The sequence below is a fragment of the Toxorhynchites rutilus genome, chromosome 2, assembly GCF_029784135.1.
Source record: "Toxorhynchites rutilus septentrionalis strain SRP chromosome 2, ASM2978413v1, whole genome shotgun sequence".
Taxonomy (NCBI): Eukaryota; Metazoa; Arthropoda; class Insecta; order Diptera; family Culicidae; genus Toxorhynchites; species Toxorhynchites rutilus.
This window is the reverse complement of record NC_073745.1, coordinates 330,414,903-330,427,049: the sequence shown is the minus strand read 5'-3', so window position 1 is coordinate 330,427,049 and position 12,147 is coordinate 330,414,903. Positions and strand designations below refer to the sequence as shown.

Below are 12,147 nucleotides of genomic sequence, written 5' to 3'. Positions count from 1 at the left end.
ATAACTAAATTATCTTTTACATAACTCGTCTTGCTCAAATCTCTGTAGGGGAAGGAGGCGTCATCATCATCATCATTACAGTGTTGTCAGTTCAAGATCATTCCCCGACTGAAGAATAGCAGTTTCGAGATGATCAACCGTTGAAAATGCACGATTATCAGATAAATCCGGCGAACCATCATTCCCCACAGGTTCTCAATGGGGAGACCATGCCGATCAATCCGTAACGTCTTCTGTGCATCATTGATAGCAAACCGGGTTCAAGAACTTCACTGTATACGGAACTACTAATTTTGTATGAAACAAATTGGAGTTCTAATTTTCCGGAGTCACAAAATACTCCATTAGATCATGACAGCTCTCCTTCTAAATTCCTCTCGCGCAAATCTCGTCAATAGCCGTTAAATCCAAGTTGATTTTTTTTAATTGAGGAAATCTCCTGTGACAATTTCAGTAGAATTTATGTTAAATGGTTTGAACACATAAAAATCAAAAAGCAACCAAGAAGTAGCACAATGTTAAAGAACTTTGTCACACCTTTTTTCCAATCTTGAGACATGTTCCGGTGTGCGAACTCTAACCTTGCTTCTTTGTTTCGAGGTAGTAAATGTAGTGCATTAACCATTTTTGATCATACAATGTTTTGGGAACGTTTCAGTGGCCGCCAAACCGTCTGAACAGAAGCGCCAAACTTTGCTCGATTTCTCGATCAACTCATCGTTGTGCTCGATGCTTATTTAACAATATGACACTCATCTCTCTCTGGCAGTTTCTTTTTTGGCCCATATCTTTTCTTAGCAATATTTATTTTACTCAATGAAAACTACATCAAACCAAAACTTATCATTCCCACATAAACGGAAAATACAAATATGTTTTAACACCAATAATCACAACACGAACGCATTTAATTTTGACGTAGGACTACGTTTTTCATTTCTATACCGGGGTGTAAAATCAAAGTTTCGCCGGAGATCGAGATTTTGAGCGTTAATAGCTCCTAAACAACTGAACGAAATGGTATGATAAACACTTGATTCGAAAGATGAAATGTCTACGCGTTATATACTTGTTACTTTTTGATCCAAAAACTTGTTTCAATAGTCTTGAATTGAAAAATACATTCAAGCGAAAGAGTTTATTTTGATGTTTTCTATCCATAAAACACTGCGACCAGATACATTTGGTTTTGTGATTTTTCAATCAAGTGCGATTAACGTAAGACCACATCTTTCGGCAATTTATTAGAGGTGCAATGAATCTTAAGAAGGAATTCCCGCTCTACGCGCACTGGCAAACGATGTTTACTCAACAATTTCTCAAACGAGAAATGGGTGTTGTGAGAAAGGATGAGCGAACGCAAAAATTATGTAGACTGATTTGATGCAACAAATATTTTGTCTATTGGAAATGGAATACAAATCATATCACAATACAAGCAATGTATTATGTATTATACAACTTTTGTGTGATTGCTTCTTTTACTGAATATTGTGCCTCCAACGTTACGCTCTCGTTTTCGAAGTTCTCCAAATATTCATTTATTCATTCATTCCGAATTGATTCAGATGCAACTAAAAACAAATGATCACTAAATCAATAATAGTCCTACATAACCCTTGCAGTTATACCATACTTCCTGTTTTTGTTCAACATATATCCGGTTTTAACCTCGACCCATGGGGTTTGCATTCTACGACTATACTATCTAACTTAACTCTTCATTTTGCATTCAACCTCTCCTTTACCGATAGTATTCTATCCTCGTCGGTTAACACTCTATTTCGAGCTCATTGTGTGGCATTGATGTGGCTTATTTGAATATTCATATCTATCCTTTTACAAATTTTCTAGAACTTGAGCTTGGGTAGACTGTACAATTCGTAGTTGCTCTCCGTGATTGACCTGAACCAACCAAATTGCACAAAGAACACATAGAATGACGCTTGGGACTAGCAAATCATTCTCGTTGTGCAATTTTCGGTGATCCGAGCTTTGAATGGTCAATAACGACGCCGGCCACGTCCTTACAGTCACCAGGGGAAGGGAAGGAATGTTAGTATGATATTCGCCGCCCGAAGGCCAGAAGGGTCGCCTCTATAGCGTGGTTCCCTAGCGTTTATCATGGAAGGAATAGTTGTTAGTGGGAACGGTTAAAAATCAGGATTCACTGCGGTAAGTGATGTGATTCTAAAATTTTAAATTTGAAAATTTTTAAATATTTAAATTTTAGAATTTTTAGATATTTAGCTTTGTAGCTTTAGCTTTTTAGCTTTGTAGAATCCATCTTCACTGCCGTAAAGCTGATTCTCATTCTCCGCTCTCCGCTCCCGCTTCGATTTTCGCTCGGAAAACTGCTCCGCACTATACACGCATACAATCTAGCACTTCGGTGCATTAAGGTGAAGGTGGAAGCTAGCCATTGTAGTAGTATAGGTAAACCCACGTGTAAAAATGGGGTAATAGTGTTTGTGAGAGAAGAGCAAAGCACACGCAAATAGATCAATCCACTTATCAGACTGTGTGGCGCATCATTGACACGAGTCTTGAATACATTTAATCAAAAAATAACAATTCAATACTAAAGTAGAATGTATGAACGATATGTTCCGATGAACAATTGCAAACATAAATATATATAGAAGGTGCATTTGCATATGAAGTAAAATTCTGATTATACGGGAGCGTAACATGAGCAAATTTATAACACATACGAATTGGGGCTCTTTTGGTATTGTTTTCACATATTCACTTTGGAGAGCCATGACCCCTCTCTTCGTTGGCCGTGGCATTTTGATTGAATGTAATACTTTTCCGTTTACTGCTTTTGAAAGCATAGGCAGCCGTGGCAGTGTTCCGAGCTCTGCAATACACTTTTCTTACCCAATGTTAAAGTTTCTAAAACTTACATTATGGACCCATTAAACGTAAAAAAAAATTGATAACGTATTGATATCAACACAATTTTATTCTATTGATTTTCATGACATGATACGCTATGACTCAGAAATTACATTTTATTGAGTGGTTTCTATAGCAATTTCGCTGATGTTGTCTGGCATCAGTGTCGAAAAAATAACGATGCTTTCACCAACACAAACAAAACCATTGCCGAAGATTGAAAGATGAAAATTTAACTTTCAGAGCACTTGCTCGAGTTTTCCGACGTTTTTCACTATACAGTGCGACAGCAGATGAAAATTTAATATCTTGTGAGTAATCGATTAGAATTTGGTTGATATTATTTGATAGGAAGTGTGCGAAAATTATCATTTTCTTCACACTGTTTCGCAAAATTATTGATTTTCTGGCTAGGGGTGAGGGAGGGAGATGAAAGAAATGAGCGCCATTGTGGCAGTCATTTGTGGCTAGCTTCCACCTTCACCTTAAATTTGAAAATTTAAACAAAGGTCAACAAACGAACGGATCCAGGTTTTGCGTTTCAGTGTTGTGTTTCGAAAGCGTTCATTTCTTCAAACCCACAATGCTGAAAATACACTTTCAAACGAGCGCTTCAAACTTTTCACAAAATTACAGTCCTTTTTTTGGCTTCACACTACCGACTCTTCTGGGAAAAAAAGAAAAAGGATCGGAGCGACCAACATCACGTCTGTACTCGTTGACTGCTCTCGCCAGTCTCCTCTATCCTTTTGCAAATTTAACACCACTCCTGTCTCGGTCCACGGTCCGAGTTGAAATTGACGAACATGATTTTTGGTCCTTAGTTCAGCGCATTAATCAATAGGACCGGAACAACGTAATTATTGACGAAGTTAGTAATCACTCTAGTCACGCCAAGTTCCCTTGTACCTACATCTGTCTCATATTCTAACACACCTTTAACCTTCTGAGCACAGTTCAGGTCGAGTCGCTAGCCGGATTTTTGAGGTTTCAAGAACAAGAAAACCTCAGAAATATCCAAATCGGAAAAAAAACGAAAGAAGCAAAGCATCAGTCTTTCAGGTGCATTGGTATGTGGGTGTGGGTGTGAAACCAAATATAAAAAGAGTAGCGACACTCGCGTTGTCATACTCCAATACATAGAATAAAAGGAGAAACCGAGATCCACACAGGTGAGATTGTGGGCCTGATTCTCGAATACACTTCACGGTGGAAACGAAATAAACGGCACGCCATTGAACTACGTTTTACGAGTTAGTGAAGTGTTGAAGATAATGATGAGTTTTCAGGCAGAATGAGCACTTTTCAAATGAAAAATCATTAATGAAAATTAACTTCTTCGTATCAAACTGGTATTCAATGTGAGTGGAAAACTTTGTTTTCTTCATGTGATATAATAATCTCACACAAAAATTTCATCTGAAGATAATTTGATATTATAATGATAAATTTAGTGGGAAACTAATCTCGCATCCAGATGTCGACACCGTACCGTTGTTATCGCGAATGCTTTTCATTCCGTTTCCACCGTGAAGTGAACTTCAAATTTATTAAACGAAGGGCTTCCAAATGTCGAAATCAGTACCGTGCTTCACTGTCTTTCGGAAGGTCAAAATTTGTCCTTGTTCTTGCTCACTTAGCTTTTTCTGCTTACCCATACTAGCAATGTACTGTGAACGGATAGTGATATAATTGATGAATTTCTCAGAAATGGAATAAGCGGAAATATTTACTTACTTTATCTCGAATTCACCGCACGTGTCGAAAGAAACGTTCTATTTGAATCTTTTGTTTGTTTTGTGTCACAATCCATCGATTGTCATCATTCGTTTAGGGTGGCTCTACTTGAAACGCATGGAAAACGAATCAACGAGGGTGGTCGTATCATAATGAAAAGCTCCTGTAGTTACCATCAAACACAATAGTTGCTGTTGGTAAGTTTAGTATCAGACGGTTCAGTCTATTCAACTTTTTTTTGAGTGAATTTTATCTAAAGTTGTCATTCTCAAATCTACAAAATCATTATTTGCAAGCTTTATTTGCTCATCTTTGAAATCCAAGAGTAATTGGTAGATTTTCGCCTAAACTTATTTTGCGTTACAACAAAATAATCATAATGTTTTCAATGCGATAATATTACCTACTAGCTGACCCGGCGAACTTTGTCTCGCAAAAAGTTGTTGTCCTTGAGTTTTATCCTGAAATTGTTTTTTCGTATATTCCGATAACAGATCGACGTCTCTCGAATTCCAATTAGTGAACGAATAAAACGTACTATTATTTTCACAATATCTGAACACGAAACTTAATGTCGTCAACATTCATTCCTATTGCAGAAATAAACTCCAATTGAATTCACTTTTCACTGAAGAACATATGCATAATCCATTTTTATTATTTTTCTTCAATATTCTCCAATTTATTCTATCATTCTAATTTGGGTGAAGACAAACACAACATTAGAAAGACAGCTCAAATATAACTATCTGTTCTCATGTGATGATGAGCTATACCTACGAAGAAAAACCTCTATATTACCCCTTATTCCGCAAAGCGAATGAGGTGAGATGGCTCAAGTCACTGCATTCCCGTAGGCGAATGGCGCCACTATAGTAAACTGACCAGACGTCCCGCGTTACGCGGGACAGTCCCGCATTTCAACGAAATGTCCCGCGTAAGATTCCGTCCCGCGAAATGTCCCGCATTTGGCAAAAGAAACGAAAATGTCCCGCGATATCAATATATTTCAATATCACAATTGATCATGTTGATTTTCTTAAATGGATGAACCCCAAAACAAAAATTATTTGGCAGACTGTTCAAGAGCGCTTCTAATGCATCCAAAGATTAATACGTTGAGCTGGTTTCATCGCACCGACATTGGGCTTTTTATTTAAAGAGTGTCAACTAGAAGCAGCAGCAACAAAATTGGAAAATGATTTTTATAATAGTCCCCTATTGATCCACAGGGACCAACGTGAGTCAGATGAAAAGTTCAACTTTGGTCCCCTACCTCGGTCAGGGCTTAACGTTTTAAATAAGCCGGAAGAACTAGTGTATACCCGACAAGAAGAGGCAGAGTTGTTTGATGCATTATCGTAAATGAGGCACTGGGCGGTCATACGGAAGTTGGTCGGAACCTGAACCATGGCCGATAAAAAGATGTATATCGGCATGTTATTTTACCTTTTCGTTGCTTTGGTGGTCGCCTGTCTCTTTATTTTGGCCATTCGCCCAAAAGTTTTCGATCGGGCGCAGCTGGGGAATGTTGGGAAGGTTGGTGGTCTTCGCGACAATGTTTATCTCCAGCCGATCCATCCTCCAGTGATCGTGGCATAATGGGCTGATACCAGATTCGGAATAAAGACCACATCATCTTCATAACTCCGGCAAGCACTTCGTACTATATATCTCCCCGTTCACCATATGACTCGAAAGATGAGGGGCTTGGACATTCCTTCCACGTCTGTCAGAGAAGGACCTTCTTCGAGAACTCGATGTGAATGATATATCCGACGTCACCGCTTACCTGGGGAACGTAAAGTACCCGGTCCCCTGCCATTCGTAGAATTCTTGCATCAAGTACGTCTCGTCTTTCATTATGAGTACGAAAAGAAGTTTTTCACTTCTTTCGCCGGAAAGAAGTTTTTCACCAGCTACTCCTTCTGGGTGATTGCCTGCTGCTCAGATACGGCTTCCGCATAAAAATGTCCATTTTGGCCAGATTTTTCTCCACCGTTTGGCCGGTTGCTTCGATCTCCCGGCTTAAGGAGCGGCAAAGAGATGATATTGTAAATACCAGATCGGCTATATCTGGCGGACACAAAGTGCATCAGGATGTCCAACTCCTTTGCTGTGGGGTGGAGCTTGCAGTATGGAAAAATCATCAAGTTGCTTGACAGAGCTGCTGCTGCGAATCAACATTCTTGAATCATTTTTGTTGTAGACTTAATAAACGTAAGATCCAAAGAAAATTTGTTCCTATAAATTATCTTTCATCGCCATCCGAAATTAGTCCATTTTTTTTTTAAAGCATACGTTAACATTAAAATCGATGAAAAATTAATGGAAATTTTCGAGCATTCCATTCGGTAATTTGAAGAAATTTATATAATTTTAATCGTGCTTGCCAGGCGTAAATACTCTGATTGAGCGAGTGATTTTCGGGCGTAAACAAAATCTAAACCACCGAAAAATCACAACTGAGTGCCGAAACTCAGAAAGAAATAATACTGATCAGTTTAGACTCGCTAAACTATGGTTTATGTTCACATAACGTTTTGTTTTTTGTATCCCGCGTTAGACCTCTGACCATCTGGTCACTTTACACTATAGTGTATCACTGAGTGAGATTTGAAGTCATGTCCTCATATGTTATCGACTCGGGTATCAAACACAAATTGAAAGGTGAGGTAGCCTCCACAATGAAGCGAGAAACTTTGCTATCTCACGTCACTCGCCGCGTGGATTAAAGGGGAATTATATACTATCTGACTCGGCGAACTTCGTCCTGCCCAAATTGAAGTTTTCTTATTCTTTAAACGTTCATGATTTCAATCCCCGGACTATTCGTTAATTGATCTTCAAAAAGGACTATTTCAAGGCTGAGGAAAAAATCAATAAATTCACAATGACTGTCGACAAATGCGGCGATGTCAGGCTATTAACTCTATCTATTGAATAACTTGATGTTATTTGAATGCTTGAACCACGTTAAAACACGCGTTATTTCACTTGAAAATCCATTTCCACTTTCGAACAAACATCAATTTCGTTAATGTAAACATCGAATGAACTTATAACGCTTATCACGATGTATCCATAAAACATATGGGAATTTAATTTTCCGAGTTTTCTTAGGATTTCTCCGATTTTTCCGAAAATTTTCCCCGATTTTTATCTACGGAAAGAGGCAAATACAACAAAATAAAGCCGGTTCAAATTGGACTATTCCTTCTTCGGGTTTTGCGCTTACCCACAATTTATTTTTACTTATAGCGAATTCGTTTTTGTTCAGTTTCAACCCCAGTGCCGCACTAACTGCTGTCAAAACGTTTTTTTATTCACTCAGTTTCGCACTAGTTCGCCCAGAAAGCTGTTAGTTTCGCACTGAGATGTTTCACGGGTTGGTACTCGGGTTCACCAATACAACTATACTGAACTGTCAAGTTCCGAATATTGTTTTGGAAAATCTAAAAATAAAGACTATGAAAATGGAAAACCTGCTGCTTTTGCTTTTGTATTATTGGAATCGTAATCCAATTCGGATTCTGATTTTGAAGAGTAGAGTAGACGGCATTAAGCTACGTGTGCTTTCATTGGGAGGTGAAAATAATGATGGATATTCAGGTGGAAGAAATTTCAAAATCAAAATTATGAATGAAAATTTACTTTAACGTATCGAATATTTATTTTATGTGATTAAATAAAAGTTTTTTTTTCCGATATCGCAGAATATTGAACGAAAACTGTGTCTAATGATGGTTTTATATTATAATAGTAATTATTTGTGGAACAAACAGGAAATGCATCGACAAATGGTTAAGTGAGTGTCAGAACTACATGTGTTAGGTAATCAAACAATATTAAGTAAAAATTTTCATTCAAACTTTTATATGTTTACACTGCACTTGGCCCTTCTGATCTGATGGAGAACAATTGACCTCCCAAGCACTAATATCACCACCAGACGTCGACACTGTACATTTGCCGTCGTAAATATAAACAAATCAGACTATATAACGCACACCAACAAACCACCGCATTCGTGAAACTGAAAACGTTTTTTTATTACAGAGTCAGTTTGGCACTGACTCAGTTTTAAAAACGAATTCGCTATTAAATAGATCATTTTAATATGGTCATAAAATAGACATTTCTCAATTTACATAGACAACGGTCCTTAATTGAAAAGAAGTACAGAACTTACTTACACATGTTTAACTTGATTTCCACCGATGGAGCATCGTGGGTTTTCAGGATGTCATCTATCGAACACTGCAATGGACAATACTACAGTACAATAATTGTAATTTATTTACGTTTACAAAGACCAATTGTGTATCTAATTAAAATATGCAAACAGTTAAAACGATGGAGAGAGGGAGAAACAAAAATGCAGGTGTGCTAAGAATTATCGTGGTTCGCTTATCCGATTCACTTTTGTCTGGCAGCAACTGTGTCACGTACATTGTTCAATGAAAGTTGCGCATGTGGTCAAAACCAAATCAAAACGCTATAAGCTTCAAAACGCTGCGAAGAATTCTATGCTTCGAGTTTCGATCGTGGGATTGATCTTTAATAGATAAATCTCAATGCAACAGGCAAGACTCTAATCAATCAAGTTTTCCTTAGTTCAAGCTAAAATAAATTGTTTTTTTTTTTACTTTAGCTCTATGATAATTACGAACTATTCTCTTGACAAAGTCGGGCATACAAATATTGGATTGATGTTTGTCTGTCGATGAAATTTGCTTTAATACACATTGTGTGACGAAATATTCGGAACGTAGGTTTTGGAATTGCTTAAAATGTTTTGTTTTAGCTAATTTCGAATGTATGTTTTTTTCTTGTTTACCGTTATATTATTATGATTAACGACTTTTTTCAGTTTTGTTTCAAATACTAACAAGACACACGTATTGTTGAAAAACTTATATATAAAAAAAAACAGATCATAGTACATGAATCAATCATACAATAAACATTCTGGTCGATTCTATAGAATAAATATATCAGAATTTAAAACGATTCGCAACTTGTTCTGGAAAGCTTCTAAATGTTTCTATACAAAAAGAAAATGCTTCATTTTACAAACTATTACGGATCAGCCAAAAGAAATATTTGAACATCCTCACTTATCGTTTTCCAGTGTACCCATCTTTTGTCCGATTCTCTTCTTTCCTCTTCGTAATTACGTTATCCTCTGTTGCATTCGTTTTGTTTGTGATTTGTGAGTGTGCACCGATTCTCGTCCCGTAATTGTTATCTCACTGTTTATATGCTATCTCTCGCGCATTCGTTCATCATCATTGTATCGCGCTCATACTTCCACGGTGGCCTTCACGGGCTGGCCGCTTATGCATCTTTATGCTTCTCGTAGAACTCTTCCAGATACTTTTTGTACTCGACCTGGTTGGGCCACAACTGGGAAGCTTGCGAGTTCAGGGGACTCTCATTGTTTGGCTCCCCCAGCAGCGATTGGATCGAGAGCAAAATCGTCCGGACGTCGTACAGCGCGGACCACTTATCCTTCAGTATATCTAGACAGATGGACCCACTCAGGTCGACGTTTGGGTGGAAGCAGGGTGTGATGAATTTCACGTTCGGAGCCGAATACGGATACGAATTAGGGAACTCCAGTAACAATTTGTACTTCTGGCCATTGTAGGCCGTATCCTTGGGGCCACAAATGGTGCCTATCCATTTGAAGAAGTTTTCACCCTCCGGGAAGGCTGAGATGGTTTTCTCCGACGTCGTCATCAGCGCCATCAGTTCCTTTTGGAGCCTATGGAAATGGAGATTTTTTTACTTGAACGATGATATTCATAACTAGCATCAAACTATGTATGTTCCGGATTACGTTGTACTACAACCCATGTACAAATGAAGTCAAACGCAGAAAACCGATTGTATCAAGGCCAAATTAACAATAATAAATTTAGGTTAGGTTCAATGTGTTGATTCCAAAGGATCAACACATTGGAAATTCAAGTGGGCTACATTTTTCAATAAAACTCGTTCCAAAATATTTATTTTTAACTAGATGAAATTTTATATCGTATATCGTATATGTAAGGACCAAAAAAACAATGAAAAATTTAAATGAAGCACAAATTGAAAAAAATGAGATCAAACATCATCAATCAATATTCCCTGGCACCACTGTCCAGACATTTTCCGTATATCAGCCGTATTCAAGCATCAACTGAAATCGCGTTAAAGGCATCGCACAGGGAGAAAAAAAACTTACCTTTTGCTAACGGCATGACTGTTATTATTTATTAACGTCTCGTCGTTCTGTTTTGATGGATTCGACGAAGCGGCACGTTCCGGATTAATATTCTGTGCCATGTTCGGTGCACTAATGTCTATTCCGTATTATGTATGTAACAAAAAAAAATTCCAACCAGTGGATTACAAATCGGAAAAAAAAACTCTTCAGCTCTAGCACCTTTTGTGACGGCGCTTTGTAACGTTAGTAGGTGACGATGATGGCTTCCCTCTGTTGAGGTTTTCTGTCTTCCCCTTCCTTTCTGTGACACTCGCTTCTTTTTACGCAGACAAGGCGAAAAATCCCTTTTCTCACTGCTTGAAACCGTTCTCAAGCAGAATATTGAATCGCGCACGATTTGCGAATTTTATCGAATACAACTATTGACAATTTTAACAGCGACTTTGTACAATCTCAATAACAGATTCACAGCTTTCGAAGACGAGGCCCTCTTCCAGTCGTGTGTTTGCTTCACAAAATTTCGTTTGCTTTTGCAGACTCTGTCATCCGTTGCCGTTGATACTTGATTGAACGCACTGGAAAACAGTTGCAGGGTGCCAGCTTTGCGGATGAATGTTTTTCACAATGTTCGATATTTTAATATATTGGTCTGGAGTTTCAGTTTTTACAATCGTTGATTAACAAGTTGTTACAATATTTTCTCAATCTCACTCGGCGTGTAAAAATTTGTGCACTTTTTAATTATAGAGCGAATTCCAAATTCACAATCGCTATTCCATTCTTTTATTGAAGCTTAATTTCAAAATTCTACCATCTGCCGAAAATATCGGAATATGTATCCCCTATATTCTGGCGTCACTGGAAGGCAATGTAAATTGCTGGAATAGTTCGTGAGCCAAAGCCGTTGGAAAAGTCACAAAGCAGCTGTTTGTGTCCCACTATAACGGATGGCAAAGATGGAGGATAAAGCTACGCTCAGAAATATAATTAGGAAATACACTGAGAGAAATAATTAGCAAATATAACGATATTATTGTTAAATCCTACACTGAGAGTAAATATTGGTACATTTTACCAATTCCCGAGTGATTTTCTACCCTTCTAATCATTTGTAAATTCTACGAAAAAAAATGGTAGGCGTATATTTCAAACGAAGCCAAGGCGCCTAGAAATATATCCTAAGGTGAGGCCGTTTCATCACTAAGTTGGTTAGGGGAGCGGTATATGAAAACAGTACAGAAGAAAGTAGAAGGGGAATAATTTGCTTGAAGCGTGAAAGAGACAGACTGATC

At 37.8% G+C, this 12,147-nt stretch overlaps 1 protein-coding gene across 1 annotated transcript; it reads right to left on the bottom strand.

Annotated features, from left to right (window-relative positions):
• Positions 1-8,818: 8,818 nt before the first annotated feature.
• On the bottom strand, positions 8,819-11,657 carry LOC129765510 (ubiquitin-conjugating enzyme E2 C). The gene is made up of 2 exons (XM_055765900.1): positions 10,874-11,657; positions 8,819-10,408 (listed from the first exon to the last, which is right to left on the bottom strand). Exons 1-2 carry the CDS (start codon positions 10,972-10,974, stop codon positions 9,979-9,981), a joined length of 531 nt encoding a protein of 176 aa, XP_055621875.1. The 5' UTR covers positions 10,975-11,657; the 3' UTR covers positions 8,819-9,978.
• Between the last annotated feature and the right edge of the window lie 490 nt (positions 11,658-12,147).

What these genes read in the sequence shown, in the direction of transcription:
- LOC129765510 (XM_055765900.1), bottom strand. Translation starts at nt 10,974, where the DNA reads ATGGCACAGAATATTAATCCGGAACGTGCCGCTTCGTCGAATCCATCA. An exon ending in AGTCATGCCGTTAGCAAAAG is followed by an intron (nt 10,409 to 10,873) that starts GTAAGTTTTTTT and finishes CCATTTCCATAG; the next exon opens with GCTCCAAAAGGAACTGATGG.